We start from the raw sequence: 17,762 nt of genomic DNA, 5'->3' as shown, positions 1-17,762 counted from the left end.
ACCCTCTCCTCCGCATCCGTCATCCAATCCCCTAAGTAATAGCAATAATAGCAATCACCAGAGGAAATAGACATCTATATACGTACTTGAACTTTGGTTCTTTTTTTTTCTGTTGTCGCCGATGGGACGGATGATGAGCTGTTGCGTCGACAAGACAGCACAATACCTCTCCACCTCTCTCAGAAGCCTTCCCTCTTGAAGCCTTCAGACATTAGTGTTTAAATAGAAAAACAACAAGACAACGTGTATATGGTAGTAGAGAGAGAGAGAGAGAGAGAGAGAGAGAGAGAGAGAGAGAAAGAGAGTTTTGTGTGCGCAAAAAATCAAAGAATGGTATAACCGTCACCAAAGCTTCTTCCAAAAAAAAAAGAAAACACCTCCAAGTTTTTATTTTGAAAAAAAATCTCATAACACCAAAACAACAGCAGGAAAAAAGAAAGATCAATTCATAAAAAAAAAAACAACCTCTCATTCCTTTCCAACACCTCCTTCCAGCTGAACCATTACCCCCTCCCCTCTTCAACCTCTCAAAAATTTTGAGAGATCCCTGCCGTTTGCTGCGGGTAATGCGGTAAACTCTCGATCCTCGTATTCCTCCTAGCCGTAACATCCCTAATAACGGGCGGTCCTCCCGGAGCGCCCGGCTGCTGCTGCTGCTGCTGCTGCGGCATCATTCCCGCCGAACCGCCGTACCCGCCGTCCATATACGGATTGCCTCCATATTGATCATAATAGGTCCCCGGCCCGCCATACGCGACGCCAATGGGCCCATCGCCCGACCCGTCCGACCTCCCCGCGGCACTATACGACGAGGAGGCGTTGGACGGCCCGCGATGCACGCCCACACCACCTCCGTTGCGGTTGCCCGACGCAGCAGGTCCCATGGCACCCAGGATCTCGCCTTCGGGAGATGGGTGCATGTCACTCATGAGGGGCTCGCCAGAGCGGGAATCAGCCGAGATCGGGGCGGCGGCGACATGGGTCGGCGGGGATGACGATAGCACAGGGCCAGGCCCACCAGACAGAGTGGTAGACGGCTTACGCGCGGTGTGTCCGGTCGATCCCCAGCCGCGATAGCCAGCGGTATCGTCCTCGCGCATCTCGTAGGCGCCTGCACCGCCAATGTTGGGGACTGTCGGGTCCGCGTTGGGGTTGTAACCGTATTCTTCGACCTCCTTGCGACGCTGCTCCTCGGCGTCCTTGCGTTGCTTGCGCTTGCGCCAGAGGAAGATGCCCGCGAGCACGAGCAGGGCGACGGCGGCGATGGGCACGACGACGGCCACGGCGATCTTGCCGCCGCTGCTGAGCCCGCCGCTGGGGGTGTTGGTTGAACTGATGGCCGGGTTCGTGCTCGTGGATGTGCCTGAGGACAGAGTGGGAGAGGTGACACCTGGGTTGTTGGGGGGGGCCTGGGTCATGGTTTGGATGATGGTAGTTGTGCTGGTTTGGACGTCGGGAGGGGACCCCGGGTCGGTTGGAGACTGATTGGTCGGCGTCGGGGTCGGGGGGTCGTCATCTTTACTGGTTGGGGTTGGCTGGGTCTGTGGTGGTGGGTTGGTAGGTGTCGATGAGCTCGGAGGAGACTGAGTCGACGATGATGAGGATGGAGGGGGAGTCTGGCTTGTCGGAGGGGGGTTATTGGTGGTTGACGATGGCGGCGGCTGCTGGGCAGTCGTCGAATTCGGAGGGTTTTCTGACGTGATGGTGTTGTCTGAGCCGCCCGCAGTTGAGTCCGACATGGCGAGTGGATAAGGGCGCCGGGGGCGCGAAAGGCCTGTGTGGAACAGTCAGAAGCTGTGTTACTCTGAATGCTCGCTAGCTACCAGACATGTAGTATCCGCATTGTCATCCGAGAGACGGGAATCGCAGTGCAGGAAAAAAAAAAAAAACTAATGGTCGCTGAGAGGGGGCAGCTCCAAACCCGCAGCAGCAGCAGCACAACCCAATGCAAAGCAACAGCTGGTCCCAGACAAATACAACGACAGCTAACAATAGGGGGGGATAGAAAACTGGACCAACGCACCTCTAGCGAACGAGTGAAAAAAAAAAAAAGACAAAAGTCGGGATGAAAGAGCCAGAGCCCGGCAACAAGTGACGCGCTGTGGGCAGCTGCAAAAAAAAAAGGGTATTGTGCCGTGCAAAAGACGCTGTACGCTGTTGCGCTGCGCTGGTAAATGGAGCAAAGCCGAAGCAAGTCAGGTCGACGACAGGAGCAGGCGCTGCCGTGTCAGACTGTCTGTCGGCCGGCCGGTTGGATCGGATGGTCAGGTCAGGAGAGTGAAGAGTTCGGGCAGTCAGGATGCTGGGCTGTCGCAATGCATGGGCGACCCTGGACTGGAATTGACTCAGGGACCTCAGGGACCTCAAGGACTCGAGGACTGCAACAGACCGTGCACGAATAAGCGCGTGGGCGCCGTAAGACAGTCCGAAAAAAAAAGACGAGCGCGCCGGAATCGACAGTTGCAAGGCAAAAAAAAAAAAAGGCGTCAAATATTGCTAAACGTTGTCGGCGGGCTGGCACGAAAGAAAAGTCGAATTCGAATCTGGCTTAACTTGATTGGAGGCAGCGAGCGATCAACTGGTTGAATTGTTGGATTGGATGGATGGGGTCGGGACAAAATAAAACGAGAGAACGGGATGTGATGGGACGGGGACTTGATAGATGGACGGATGTGCCGGCTGACAAAAGGAGTGGAAGCCAGCAGCAGCACACAAGGCAAAGCAAGCAGGCAAGACAGCAGAGAATGGAGCGCAGCAGCGTTCCCATCCCAGCAGGAAATTGAGGGTAACCTTTTTCTCTGCTGAGCCCGACGAGACCCTGGCCTCCAGCCCACCTGCAGTGTTCCCGATGACCCTGCGCCGTCCAGGGCAGCGCCCCCTCCACGGCTCCCTGCTTGGCCATGCTCCACTCGACCATTCCCGTGGACAGTACCCTCTCACGGCGCGCCGGACAGTGCGCCCAGGCAGTGTGCAATGATGCTCGGCCTGGGAGTGGCTTGCCATTTCCGGCAAGTCGCTGTGCGCTCTCCTCGGGGCTGCATTTCCGTCCCCTTTTCTCTCTTTTTTTCTTTTTTTGTTTTTTTTTGATCCGATCTCTTTTTCATCTTCGATTCCTCCCAAGCGAACTAACATGTTGCCTTTCGTCTAGAGTAAACAAGGTCACTTATGCCTTTTTTTTATTATCTACAAGTTCAGATGGATTGGAGGTGCACATCGTCCTGGGGCCGGAATGTTCCTGGAGCAGTTGAGGGTTGAGCGTTTTTGTCACTGGTTTGTGGGGCCGCGGATAGGTTTGCTGCAGGACTTTGAATCGGCCGCACGCGCTGCAAAAGCAAGGATAGCAAGGATGCTGCTGTCAGTGGACCAAGGCTTCGCTTGCTAGCAAGATAGAAAAAACGCGTGGCGCTGGGCCGGTGACCTTCTATCGAAACGGGCATTTAATGCCTTCTCATATCTATCGATCGCCATCAACAAAAATGGCAGTCCTGAGCCGGTGTTTTAGATGCGTCTATCGGCATTTCGTCCAATATCCCATGCTGGGTATCTGTTTGTCAAGTGTTCCAGTTGGCCATGAACCTGAAGATTGAGTCTGTTTCGAGCTGAGTCAGGGTGGGCCTCCAACTGCTTTACACGTTGAGCTTGGCCAGGCATGCATCTTTTGGATGGGACGCGTTCGAGAACTCGGGTTATGTTTGTCCGATTCTTGTCGGCCATTTTTACACCATGGGCAGGCTTGATTTTATCGCTTTTGAACTATCCAGACGTCCATTGTCAGTCTGATCTGTGCACAGTCTTTGTTTTACAGGATGGATTCATCCCAACTCGACTCAGGATGGCACGGTGCCCAAGCCATTGCACCCCTCACGACGCAAGCAGCTTTGCGAAGACTCGAATTTGAAGATGTTGAAGATTGGCTGGACACTTTCTCTTTGAGATGTGCCAATGAGCAACCAAGGTCTGAGACATCCATTTCAAGCGAACTCACTGGGCGATCCCCCACAGCGCGATCGCGATCTGTGGGGTTAATTGTCTGCTGTTTCAGAGCAGTTTATCGCCTCATCCCAGTTATGGATTTGGGGCCGTTGAACCTAGGTTTTTTTTTTTGGTTGTTGTTGTTGATTGTATTTCATCTTTGTGTCTCGATTACATACACCTACCTCACCGACGGCAACCGCCAAGCGATCCCGAGTACCTTACCTAGCTAGGTACTTAGGTGCTCGAGAGGCTATGCTCCCTCGCATTTCATGTGCGAGGGCAGTGCAGAAGTTGGTGTAAGTGCAGATGAATTGGCTTTCAGACAAATGAGAACTTCGATTGGTGTCAAGCAGATGCATCTCTGTCCGACGGCTGTTAGACCATTCTATTGGACCATGCACGTGGTCCCACAAATGTGTCGAAGCACAATTAAAGAGGGCCAGAAGATCCAGTAGATCCGGTGAATCGTTTTTGTTCGTGAAGCGTTGCAGTCCGGCACAGAGCAGGTGGGTATAATTAGATCGTGGGTGGGGAATAGGAAGATACATACAAAGGTTTACCAGCGCTATGTCTGGCTGAATTTTGCGAGGAGCTCGGTTCACGCTGTTATCCTTCTAATCTAATCTACTTAGTTGACCGGTGAGGATGGCCAAGAATGCTTTACTTGGGTAGACTGAGTTGATGTGCCGTAAGATAAACGTGAAGCAAGACAAAGAGAGTGATACAACAGGGACGCTGACTTCTTATTCTTCCGCGACAGTTTATTACCTGCATAGGTTTATGTCTTGTTTGCATTGCGTTTCCTTAAACAATCCACCAGTGGTTAGAGAGCGTAGTCACAAGAACGATGCGTCTTACCTGGGTATGGAATATGGAATTTGAAAGTCTGAAGACTATGCACTCCAACACATACACACACACACATCACACACATAGAGAGAGAGAGAGAGAGAGAGAGAGAGAGAGAGAGAGAGAGAGACGACGAAACGAACAAAACTAAAATAAAATAAAATAAAATAAAATAAATAAANAAATAAAGAAACGCAAAAAATAAAATAAAAATAAAAATAAAAATAAAATAAAATAAAAGAATAAGAAATAAAAATAAAATAAAATAAAATAAAAGAAGGGGGACATGAATAATGCCCTCAATGGAGGGCACTAAAATCAAAACACGAAGACAAGATGATATATCTCGGCATGCGAGCAGCGGGCCATCTGGCCCCAGGCAGTACGTCTACGTACTATATCGTATCTACCAGATAGTATGGGCAAAATAAACACACACCACCACCGCCCGGCCGGGATTCTGACTTATGAATAATCTATGCTGTCTCATGCCCAAAACCCTTAACAAACAACCCCCCACTATAGACAAACAGGTACCTACGTCAGTTACATCATAAACACAGCTGAGTACTACGCATTCCCGTTACTTCAACCCAAACCCTTCACTCTCCCAAACCGCCCTCCACAACACCTCCTCAAGCCTCTCCTTCGTCCCACATCTCCACAGCCCAAGGACATTAAAGCACGTCCGTGCTGTCGGGAATCGTCCACAATCATCCCCCAAACAGTGTAGCGCAATCCGTAGGCTTCCTGCCCCCGCAGCGGGGACACGATCGCTGCCTGTGACAAATGCTAACAATTTCCTCTGAGCGACGGGCGAGGCCGACTCGAAGGTCTCCCAGAACCAGCGGATGGTGGGCTCGTCTTCGGCGGGGTTGAAGGGGGGTCTTCCGCTGGGGCTTTTAGGACGATATCTCTCCCAGCCATCATACGTCGCGGCCGTTTTCAGCGCCGCGACATCCAGCGGGGGTAATGAATCCCCATTCAAAGAATTCCCTGAGCTACCGTTCGACCCCCGAATCAACAACTCCACCTCGTCAGGCTGAAACAGCGACAAGACATTCACGCCTGCCTCGCCGCCCCCAAATAGGCCGTGGGTTCCCCCCTCGTGGCCGACGATGGACCAAAACCCGCGCTTAAACGGCTCGAACTGCTTAGCGACAGACGTATCCAGTAGATAGCGCACATAAAGGTCGACAAATTCCCTGCGGTTAGCGCCCGTGACGGGCCGGCGGCTGCCTCCAGGGCACAGCTCCACCGTGTCGGCCACGCCATACCGGTCGACGGTGATGGCAAAGGACAGCGCAAATACGTCCTCGACTTCGTCCGGGTTGGGGTAGTCTAGCAGCTGACGTAGGCCGCGGGCGAGGGTCGGGCGATACTCGGCGAGGTCGTCTAGGGTCGAGCTGTGAGGATTGGAGGAAGGGGAAGCGAGCAGCTTGCGGAAGGCGAAGGGCGGGAGGGAGATGTCGAGGATGGTGGAGTTGTAGATGGCTAGGCCCAGGACGACGCCGACGAGGAAGTACTGCTGCGAGGGCTCGAGTGAGAAGGGGTTGAAGTAGCAGTAGTGCGAGTCCGGGTCGTAGAGGAACATGCCTATATGATGGGATCAGCAACACAAACGGGGAGAGATATATTAATGAAAGGATGAGAGGGCGTACCGTTCCCCGGATCAAACAACTCCCTGCACAACAACAAAAACCACTCTTTCCTTAACCCGCCTGCATCGACGCCCTCCTCACCCATAAACTCGATCCTCAACTCCTTTTTCACATCCAATATGCCGACCCCGCCCCCCGCGGCGGCACTAGCTCCAATCGCCTCGCCCACAGCGCTCAAGCTATCCTCGACCAAACACTCCCTCCTGACACGCAGCGTCAAAAACCGGTCAAACATCTCCCTGGGATGAGGATGGTGATGATAGTCCGAGAGCAAACTATTGAAGAAGGCATCCCGTGCCCGCGTCTCCATCTGCCGACGGGTGTCGTGCTCGAGGATGCGCATCTTGGCGCCGATGCTCAGCAGGTAGGGGTGCTGGCAGAAGGTGAAGCGGACGTTGGTATTGTTGGTGGCGCTGCCGTGGTTGAGGCTGATATTGTGGGAAGTATTTCCTCGACGTTGGGACCACGTCTCAAAGTCGGCGATGACGTCCGTTTCGTCCAGCAGGGTGATGTAGAAATCGCTCGTAGGCAGAACCTGAGCCCTTGGCTTACTGATGCCATGCTGCTGCGGTTGGGCATGGTGATGTTGCTGCAGGTAGCCTGTCAGATAGCCTGCCCTCCCATCCTTAGCCGTCAAACTCTCCCTCGAATGGCAAGCCTTATTAGCAGCAAACACCAACCCCAATACCGTCGCGGCTGCCTTGATCTGCCAATCCTCCCTAATCACCCTCTTCGGCTTCTCATCCTTCTTTTTCTTCCCCGAACCTCCTCCGCCAGTATTCCCATTAGCAGTCCCCGGCCGAGCCTGACTCAACAGTGCAGCATGCAACATCGCCCTGCTCGACACTCCTATATCCACACTCGGAACCAATCCGCCTAACGTGTCCTCGTCCCTCCTCATAGCTTCCTCCTCCTCTGCAGCAGCAGCCGTCTTCTCATTCTGCCGGTTCAACCTATACGCCAAGAACCCCGACATCAACTCCTTTGTTAAAACCAATACCTGCTCCGGACACCGCGCCCACCACGCAACCAAATGCTGATGACACTCAACTGGCGCATTGCACAGCAACCCCACAATCCGCTTAATAATCCCCGAATTCGCCCCAGCCGCAGGGCCAGCCCCAACCCCAGTCCCGGTCCCGGCTCCGGTTCCGGTCCCCAGTGATGAAGCCGGACCCAAGTTCCCGTCAGCAGTCACAAACCTCCCCCTCCAACTCCTCCACCCGGCAACAAACAAAGGACACACGGCCAAAATCAACAACCACCTCACTTCCCCGGGGCCTCTAATCCTCCGTCCCGGACGCTTCAGCACAGCCTCGCATGCCTTTAGCACCGCCCGCTGGACGTGCTCCTGAGAGGCTAATAGCTGCCCCTCAATGTCCTTTAGGGCAGCAGCTGGCACAGCGAGAGAGGGGTCTTCCTGGACCAGCGCGCGGTAGACGTCGAACCAGGGACGGGCGGGCTCGAGGATGGTGAGGTAGAATTGTTCGAGGCGGGACCAGTCGAGGTGGGGGGATTTGCGGGTGACGAGGGGGTCAGGGTGATGCTTGTGGTGTTGAGAGGACTCAGGTTGGGGTTGGTGCTGAGGGAGGGGGATGGTCAGGAAGGAGGTGTTGAGGGAGTGAAAGTTGGTTATGCAGGAGACGATGTAGTCCTCGAGCGGTTTGAATATCCGCTTGACTTTGACATCCTGAGTCGGCGGGCTGGGCGGCGGCCGGGAAGGCATTGGCGGCGGCGGCGGAGGGGGTTTCTGGACGAGTAGATCGCGGGAGGGCTGTCTCCTCGGGAACGGCACCGGTCCTGGAGAAGGTTCGGCCCGTGATGATCTGGCAGTGCCGGACCAGCTCGGACCACGGCAGTGCCTTGGACCCCTCATCTCTGGCGGCCGCAACAGTGACTGACCCGGCACAGGAGGGGGCACTCTCTGAGGAAGAGGGGGCAAGACAAGCTTGGGCAGCACCTCCTTATCCCCTTTCGGCGGCCGAGGTACCCCAGCAGGCTCCTGTCTCCTCCCCCTATCCTCTTCCCTCTCCTTCTGCTTCCCATTCCCATCCTTAGGTTGATCCCCAGGTGCCTTTCCAGCAGTCATCTCCCCCAACCTCTCCCTCAAAAACTCCCTCAAACACTGCTCAATCAGTGCCCTAGCATGCGTCAACGAGATAGGCCTATCCCGATCGCGATGTTGCTGCCCATCCCCCGACGGCCCCCTTTCCACAGGCACGAGATCATTCACCGTCATACAAATAGTACACCGAAAGACAGTGTGCTCGCGCGGCCAGCGCATCAGAGACGCACATGTCATGCAGCGTCCGGTGACAAACTCCTCTCCAGCAACATGCCTTTCGTTATGATGATTCCCCATTACCCCAGGTACTGAACCCCCTGCCCCAGACGAGCTCCCCTTCCTGACATGCCCAATCCCAGCCCCGAGACCAGCAGGGCTCTTCGACCTTCCTCTCTGCTGCCCCTGATTTGGTCCCAACCCGAGAAACCTATTCCCCCCTCTTCGTCCATCCAACCCCTCCACCGAACTCGATCCAACCATGCCCTGAATAGCCGCCATCGTAGCCGACCCCAAAAAGGGCTGACTCGCCGACCTGGAATGTCCCATCCCTCCCCCTCCCCCTCCCGAGACAGACCCAGATCTCCCGGACCGAATGACAAATGTAGCCCCCCTCAAGCGACTCCTACTCCTTTCCCTCCCCTCACTCCCCTTATCCTTATCTTTGGACTTCCTCCTCCTCGTAGTCGTAAGACTCAAAAACTCGTCATCATCCTCATCACTCGACTCATCCCCCACAGTCCCAAACCCCCTCGGCTGGAGCTGATCCTCCTTACTAGGAACTAAACAATCCAGATTTGCCCAGCCGTCAAAGTCCCCGCGGAACTGCCCGCTAATGGAGCGAGCGTGAGAGCGGAAGGGATGATGGTGCCGGTTCGGTTGGGGGTCGAGTTGTTGTTGGAGGGAAGGGGGCAGGGTGCTCAGGCCGGATGATGACGGTTGGCGGCAGTGGGAGGATGATGGGGGGATTATGGGGTTTGTTGAGGGGCTGGAATTGGAGGGCGTGCGGGTGTGGGAGGTGTAAGGGATGGAGAGGGAGCGGTCACGCGGAGTTGACATGGTGTGTATGTATGGTACGTATGTATGTATGTATATGTGTGTGTGTGTGTGTGTGTGTGTGTGTGAGTGAGTGAGATGCTTGAGGTTGATGTCGTGATTTGACTGAGCGTTGTTGGCGTTCAGGTAGAAAAAATAACTATCCTCTAGCTGATGGGAACAAGATCTGAAGAACCACCAGATCAAACGTTGCACTCAGTCCCCTGAACTTGGAAACGAAAGGTCGGGTGATGATGCATCAAAAATGCAGTGCTGCTCAACCGACAAGGTCGGCCGTCAAGACGGGAGTACCAGCAGACCAGATGAAAGTGACAGTGAGAATGACAGTAACAAGACCAAGTCACCGACAGACTTTGAATCGAAAGTCATCCAACACCAACGCCGACAAACGCCGCGCGCTGCAGTCGAGGTAAATGTACTCTCGAAGTAAAATCGTATCGGGACAGCCCAAAGCTGTTCTGAACCGCGGTGGTGAAGAATCCTCGCCGACCAATTCGTCAATCGACCTCAACAAGTCCAGTATTTGGTTTGTCGTGGCAGCCAGGGGCGACGGGGCAACCTATCTTGTTGTCTTGTCAGAATAAAATCCAATGATCAGCGAGCCCAGTGACCCTACAAAAAAAAGCACGGCCCAACCAATGTCGTCAGTCCGTTCTTCTCAGCCCAAACCTAGGCCTGGGCCCTTGGGACAGCGTCGGGCAAAATTGATCCGATTGATTTGATTGATTCGATCGGTCGATGAAACCGTCCACAAGCAGCAAGCAGCAAAAGTAGCGTATGTAGAAACGCAAAGCAGAGCAATCCGTCCGGAAAAGAAGCCGAGCCAGCCGTTGCTAGGTCGCTTGTTTTGGGTGTCTTCTCCAAGCCAGACCCCGAAGACGAACAAAACGGGGCGAACTGTGCGAGCTCTAAGCTGAAAGCTGAACGAGAGGCTGAGAGCGAAACGAGACGCAGTGCTGCGACATGGAGATTCTCTTTCACTTTTTTGCTGCAGCCCCAACCCAGCTTGCAGTCAGTGGTCGCCCCCCCTTTTCTTCCCAAACAATTTCGAGCAGTTGCTGCAGAAGGAGGCAGCCAAATGCAAGGGTCATTAAGTCGTGTTGTTGTTCAAGCAAAACGCGACCGTCTAGGTACGCTGCGTTAGTTGAGGGTACGTACCTGTACTGTAATATTTAAGCGCCGACCGCTGCGCTACCCAGCCGATGGAGCGTCCAATGTGAAATGATGGATTCGGCCGGTCGCGTTTATATCCGTATGTCCTTCACATTTGTCCAATTGATGGAGAACTCAAATTCATTTATCTCGTCTCCTAATTGAACTGTGAATGACGAACGACAGAGCAAACGGGATACCCAAGAATCGGATCCCTCAACTGAAACCCGACCCGCCGGGTTCCCAAGCCTCAGTGGATGGTGTGCCGCTCGTGTTTCGGTCTCCTCGCTTGCTTCGTGTGGGGTGCAGCATCAGCAGCAGCAGCAGCAGCGTAACAGCGTATTCAACGAAAACCGGCCAATGCCCTGGGCCTGAGTTGGGCTGGTGGACAGTGCGGGAGCAACCTACGGCGGAAGCAACAGTTTCCCGCTCGCGACGGCAGCGGGTGTTTCGGTGGACAAAGGGTGAGCACTGGACGGTGAACGGTGAAAGCTGAGCCGGGTCCGAGGCGCCAAGCCCAGGGGTTGCAGGGTGGGGTTTACACCGTGTGCTACTCATGACCAAAATAGAATTTAGCACTGTATGACAGCGACGGGACAGTATACGCCATATCAAGGCACTGTATTTAGAACTGTTGAAACCTCAGTTGTCATCTAACAACCTCAAAGTCATTCATGTCTTGTTCAAGTCCTGGGACCATCAAAGGTAGGTAAGTAAACACCACTTACATCCGTTATTCTTTCGTTGACCTTGATGCCATGTTATTCCCCCCGTCTTAGCCAGCACCAATCAGAGCAAAGCACTAAAGAAGGTAGTAGTAATAAACCCCCCATGACCAGAAGACTGGGCCAGACTTCTGTTCATGTTGTTTATTCGCCCTAAGGTCCAGAGTGAAACCAGTCCATCTTCTCTTTTCTTTTTTTTCTCTTGTCTTGCCCTGCATTACCTAGCAGTATGCATGCATTTTCAAAAAGAAACCAGAGAAAGAGACCGTCACACCCTTCCTCTTCTTCTTCTATTGTTTGGTATCACTACAAAAGTAGACAACTCAAGAAGAGCAGCCACATCAGCCAGCCACATACACACAAACCACACACGTAGAGTAAAAAAAAAAAAAAAAGTTACCTAACAGACAACAACAGCCAGGAAAATAGAAAAGGAGAGAGAGAGAAAACCATTACCCCCTCTATTTAACCCCTCCCAGGTAGATCTCGACTTCTTCGCATATCTTCCATAACCGAGAAGGAGGTCGTAATGGTAGAAGAATCGATAAGGGCGGAGCGAGGGCGAGGTAGAAGGCGCCTAGCGATCGAGGATGCTAAACCGGGCCTCCATGATCTCAAACGGGATCAGACCATTCATCCCAAAAGGCCTTAATATCACAGCCCATAAATCTCCCAGCCATCCCCCAATCCATCACCACCAGCAGGCCCCGATCTCCCATCACCAGTCGAGACAGGCATCTTGCTCTCGGGCCACTCGGCATCCTTCTGGGGGGCAAACTCACACCTCAGCTCGACACCCACGAGTCAGAGCTCCTCGTCCTCCAGCTCCGACGGCTTGAGCAGACCGCCGACCTTAGACCGGCGCTCGAGATCCGCCGCCCGCGCCTCGCGCTCCTGCTGTTCCTTCTCCACCTGGTACAGTTCGGCGTTGTCGCCCGCGAACTCGCGCAGCGAGATTAAGAAGTCACGCAGCACCACGCGGAACTTGTCGTACTGAGTATTGAGCTCGAAGCAGTCCTTGACGAACGTCGTGATTTGCAGCCTAGACACGTTAGCATTGGGAGAAACGCTCAGCTGGTTAGGGGTTGACATACGGAGTAAGGTTGGCAAAAGCATTCTGCAGCAGGGTGCCGACAAAGTTGGCGAGGAACTCACGGTTGCCGGTGCCTGGCTGCGCCTGGTCCGGCTGGTAGATGGGGCCCTGGATCTTGGGCGCCGACCCGTCAGCCGGGTGCACAAAGTAGAAGAGTCGCATGAGCAGCATCGACTGCGTCTTGAATCCCGCCTTGTGATCCGTGTCCGTAAGCACGAAGAACACATCCTGGAGGATCCGGATGAAGAACTGGTTGAAGAAGGCGTTGCACGTCTGAACATCCGTCTTCTCCGCGATGTTGTTGATGAGCTCCAGGCACATGTTAAGCCCTGCAGTCTCCACGTCGCGGTTGTCGTGCTTGCTGGCCCACATACACGAGTCGATGACGAACTTGAATTGCCGGTTATCGAGTTTGAGGAGGGCTGTCAGGTGTAAGAAGAAGCCACATAACTATAAATGTTGAGTAACGTACCTGGGAAGCAGTAAAGGTTAATGGCACGCAGGAGGTTGAAAAACTCAACACGGTGTTCGGGGTACTCGGCAAAGTCTTTGTTGATCATGTCTAGTGTGCACTCAAACACATTCTCCATGATCGCCGGTACTTGGTCCTCCATCAGGCCCTGCAGCCTGGTAATGATGACAGTCATAGCCTTCAGCACTTCGGCATCGCGGGCACCGGGGACGTTCCGGTTGTAGTCGACAAGTACAGAATCCAACAGGCCAGGAATCATCTGGCTCCGGACAGCCTGAAGATCTTCGGCCTTCTCGACGAAGGTCTCAACGAGCTTCAGGATCTCCTTCTTGATGGTGCGCAGACCGCGCACCTTAGGCATCTTGGTCGCAATCTCGCCTGCAAGGGTCAGTCAATCTCTTCACACAAAACGATGTGTTCCTTTTTTTTCTTTGTAACGCACCATCACGAGCGACCGCCTCCGAGATAAGCTGGCTGGTGGCCGCATACATCTGGAGCATATCGTTGTACAGCCGGCCGATCTGTGGGAAGAAGTACGGGCCGATGGACGAGCATGCCGACACATTAGTCTTCATGATGTTGCCGATAATCTTGATGGTATCAGGCTCATGCAAGATGCCGGGGTTCATGGTCGCAGCCTTGATGATCTCATCCCAAGCAGCGTTCGGGATGGCCATCAGCTCGGCAAGGAGCCTCTCCTGCTGGTTCCGGTTGCCCTGAGCAGAAACCATGTAACCACAGGCCTCGTAGAAGGTGTGCACCTGCTGCGGAGTCAAGTCGCAAGTGATCTTTCCGATGTTACGGATGATCTCTTCAATGAACGGCTCGTTCTCGCTGGGCTGCAGGGCAACAAAGTGGCGGCGGCATTGCTTGGCGATCTTGATGAACGTATCGCATGCCATGTCCTGGACACCTATGCTGGGTTAGCTAGATAACATGATGAGAGTAATAAAAGCTGACCTACCCTCGTGAGACTCGTGCATAAACTCAAAGAGCTTGTTCACGACAGTCTTGAGGAACTTCCAGTGGGCCTTCAGGAAGCGCGGGTACTGGCCCACAATGTACATGATGTTACTGGCGACGACGGCTTTGTTGTCCTTGCCGCGCTTCATCTCCGTGAGCCCGAGCAGATCCTTAATGACGGTAACAAGGAAGCGCTTCTCCGTCTCCTCGTTCATGGCCATAGAGATAGAGCCAATTGCCCAGCACAGGACGTTGCAGTTGTGCCACGACCACTCGCTGCCATCCACCTGCCGCGCCAACTTCTCGGTCATGATCTGCTCCATATCGACAACGTCCAAATGCGTGAGGTAGACCAGGCACTCGCGAATCGTCTTGTACAGCTGGACGGAGTCGGTATCCTTGACGAACTCGCGAACGATCTCACCCTCGTCGTTTTCCACGATCAAGACTTCCTCGGGACGGACCATCTTCTCGATCATGACGACACGCAGATTCGACAGGACCTCCTTGTACTTATGCTTGCGCAGCGGGTAGTGCTCGAGCAGAGCCGGGTTCGGGGCGCCGCCGCCGCTCATCATGCCCAGGCCCATCGAGGACATGTCGTTCAGGGGCAATGACTGCATCTCCTCGTAGAGCTCCTGGACGAGCTTGAGCCAGTAATCAAGGCAAATCTTGAAGATCTCACGGTCGTCGATCTGGGAAATGCGGATCAGGTAGAAGTGGCCGTGGGTGAGGAAGTCGCGGTTCGGGAGGTTCTCAATGAGCTGCAGCGCGTTAGTAAGTGAGCCAAATCAAGCATACAATCAAGGTACTAACCGGCAGATGCATGGTGAAGAAGCTGGTAAGGAAGAGGGCCAGGTTCTGGATAAATTCCTGATCGCGCGAGTTGCTGTTCGGGTATGTGGCCTTCAGATCCATCTGCAGGGGAATGATGTTCGAGATGGTAGTCAAGACCTCGGTAAACATCTTGATCAGCTGCTCGTCGTAGGTATGGGGCTGACCTGGGCCACCAGTCTGCAAACCACCAATTTCTGTCAGGCACTGTAGTGTGACGTTGCGGAACTCTGGCACCTCGAGGAAGCGCGTCCGGAGGGTGTCAATCAGGGGCGTCTCAAAAATGTAGCCGAGCGGGATCCAGTTGCAAAAGCGCAGGAGTGTCTCCAGGGTGGCCTTGATCAAGCTTGGCTGGGTCGCGCTGTTAAGGATCTCCTGGCAGAGCTGGAAGATCATTGAGAACTCAGCGCACATAGTCGACTTGAGGTTGCGCGTCTTTGTGGACGTCATCTGGTCGGCCGAGTAGTCGAAGACCTCTTCAGAGAGGAGTCGGAGGATAATCATGTTGTTCTCGCAGACCGACAGGCTCGAGTGGCACGCCGAGACGATCTCGTTGATGAAGGTAGGCCAGTTGTGCGGCCACTCCTGCTTCAGGACCGAGACAAGCACAAGGTTGAGCTTGTTCAGCAAGGTGCGGTGAGTCCGGAGAGACTCTTCGGAGCTAGAGCACTGCAGGATATACTGCACGACGAAGTTGCGGATACCTGGGCTGGTCAGTTGTGTACGCGAATATCTTCAAGGAAATCTACTTGCCTTGACACTGCTCTCTCGGCAAGACTTTCCACCTTGTCATGATGACATTATCAAGAACCTGCAAGGCCAGGACTGTTCCCTGTCAGTCTTCACGATCCTCGCCAATGTATGTCGACAAAATACGGGGGAAGAGAGTCCCGAGCAACAGGAAAAGAGAGAAGACAAACATTTGGTCTGCTCATATGTCGCCCTCGAGAGGATCTCGTCCACCATAAGCCAAGCATCGGGGTCCTCCTTGAACTGTAGCGAAGCGTTAGTGAAAAGTTGTCCGGTGAAACGAGCATAGTCGGAAGAAAACATGCCTGATTCAAGGCAGCCTGGGCAGCTTTTTGCTATATATCAAAGAAAACATGGGCGTCAGCAATCGCAGTTGTGCAAACACGGGGAGGGGTAAGAGGTCGGCAGGTACCTGTTCGCCGCGGCCTTCATAGAAGGCCCGGACGGTTGCGTCCAACTCCTCTACGGAGACAGGCATGGTCGATGGCACGCCGGGAAGGGGGTTATTGTCGGTTGAGTTGGAGATTGACGGGCTTAGGTCGAGAAAGACCGGGAGGGGAGGGGGATGATTGGAGGATATAAGAGCTCAGGGACTTGGACTGCCAATTCAGGTAGGCAGGCAAGGCAGAAAGGCTGGCTGAGTGTTGAGTGGAATGTAGAACCTGAAACTTGGGACCTGAAGGCGTCGGGCAGGCCAGGTAGTGGTCGTGGTTTGGTAGTAAATAGAGTTTTATCGGGGGATGCGGGGCAAAGCAGAAACGCAGGGCGATCGGGTCGATCAGGTCGCGTCCTGTTTGCACGTCCTTTGTCTTTAGTTTGGCGAAAGGCTCTGCACTCTGCCTCGGTGCCTCAGACGCTCTGTACCTTGGGGCGCGGCGGGGTTGGGCAGCGGAATGGAGGATGTGTAGGTTGAGGTTGGTGAGGTTAAGGTTGAGGGTTGAGGTTGCGGGTGAGGTGGGTGACGGGGTGAAATTTTGGAATCTGGCAGAGCGGTCAAAGTTTGGCTGATGGGGCAGCGCGGTGGTCAAGCACTGAGCACTGTGAGAGTGGGATGACGGAAGCCGCTGGAGCACCTGGCATGGAACATGGAAAAGAGATTGAAACCTCCAAGCACCTGGCAAGCATCCATCCATCGGGTCGAAGCTCCAAAAGGCCGAACCCCACCAGCCTCTTCGATTGTTGCTGCAACCCCGCCTTCGAGCATTCAATCGCTGACCCAGCGACCGGCTTTGAGACCCACAAGGCCAGCCAAGAGGAGCCTGCCAGAGCTTCTCGACCCCACCCGCCCACCTGCCCGCGGCCGTTCGCTGCACGATTTCTGCCCAGCCGGCTGCCGCGCTGCCCGGCCCTGCCCTGCCTTGGTCTTCGGCGCGGTGCTACAATCATCCGTACGTGGTGTCTGACCATTGGCACGGATTTTGCTCCAGGTCGTTCACTATTGCGCCATCACTTATCAGAGTCTATCATGAAACGGAGCTGGAATGAAATGCTTGGGCTCTTTGTGAGAAGTTGCTGAGCCTGACTTGGTGGTGGTCCGAACTTGGGTGCCATTAGTTTTTGTGGCTTCAATGGTTCCGAAACAGCAAAGCTTCCATGTCTCCGCCTGGCCTGGATGGAGAGCCTGGCTAGCGGCAAAACTTTGTTTACACTACTAGTATTGATCTATGCGTTGTCTTGACAACGGGTCGCACTATTGGGTTGATTTGCTCTGTATAATTTTTCTCTGTCCCTTGGCAGTCGGAAAGGCAATCAAGGAAAAATAGCTAGTTCAACTAAAGGGAATTAAAAGAAATCGTACCTAAGACAGCAAAAATTGGCCTTGAATCATGTACAAAAGCGAAAATGCAAGCCATCAATTGAGCCTCACCCGATTTGAACGGATAACCTTTCGATCTGGAGTCGAACGCGCTACCGTTGCGCCAGAAGCCCCGATTGATGCAAGAGCGACGGGTTTTACACCTCAAGAGTAGGGGCAGGACTCGCTAGTTGCATGGCAGTTGACAGCTCTCAATTTATCCAAGCTCCCAGACTTGATGCAGGATGGAATTTTTAAGGTTGTTAAGCAGCAGAGTGTATATAGAAAAGAGAAATTAACCAAGAACGACTCGCGTCTCTTGTTGGATGCGTTGGCTCAGGGCTTCACTGCTCTGCTACCCGGGCCAAAACTGAG

General features: G+C 53.9%; 3 protein-coding genes and 1 non-coding gene across 4 annotated transcripts; all 4 read right to left on the bottom strand.

Moving 5' to 3' along the window:
- Positions 1–527: 527 nt before the first annotated feature.
- CTHT_0002420 (uncharacterized protein) lies at positions 528–1,739 on the bottom strand (the record flags this gene model as incomplete). Its single annotated transcript, XM_006690726.1, has 1 exon — positions 528–1,739. One exon carries the CDS (start codon positions 1,737–1,739, stop codon positions 528–530), a length of 1,212 nt encoding a protein of 403 aa, XP_006690789.1.
- Positions 1,740–5,407: 3,668 nt separating this feature from the next.
- On the bottom strand, positions 5,408–9,606 carry CTHT_0002410 (ubiquitin-protein ligase-like protein; the record flags this gene model as incomplete). The annotated part of the gene is made up of 2 exons (XM_006690725.1): positions 5,408–6,420; positions 6,486–9,606. 2 exons carry the CDS (start codon positions 9,604–9,606, stop codon positions 5,408–5,410), a joined length of 4,134 nt encoding a protein of 1,377 aa, XP_006690788.1.
- Positions 9,607–12,284: 2,678 nt separating this feature from the next.
- Positions 12,285–16,070, bottom strand: CTHT_0002400 (uncharacterized protein; the record flags this gene model as incomplete). Its single annotated transcript, XM_006690724.1, has 8 exons — positions 12,285–12,522; positions 12,575–12,995; positions 13,046–13,423; positions 13,488–13,958; positions 14,010–14,772; positions 14,825–15,546; positions 15,763–15,835; positions 16,005–16,070. The coding sequence occupies 8 exons, from the start codon at positions 16,068–16,070 to the stop codon at positions 12,285–12,287; spliced, it is 3,132 nt and encodes a 1,043-aa protein (XP_006690787.1).
- A 1,379-nt stretch (positions 16,071–17,449) lies between these two features.
- Positions 17,450–17,521, bottom strand: CTHT_0002390. Its single transcript has one exon. It is a non-coding gene; the product is annotated as a tRNA-Trp (tRNA).
- Positions 17,522–17,762: the final 241 nt, after the last annotated feature.

The sequence above is a fragment of the Thermochaetoides thermophila genome, assembly GCF_000221225.1.
Source record: "Thermochaetoides thermophila DSM 1495 unplaced genomic scaffold scf7180000011806, whole genome shotgun sequence".
NCBI classification, from domain to species: Eukaryota; Fungi; Ascomycota; class Sordariomycetes; order Sordariales; family Chaetomiaceae; genus Thermochaetoides; species Thermochaetoides thermophila.
This window is presented reverse-complemented; position numbering and strand designations above follow the sequence as displayed.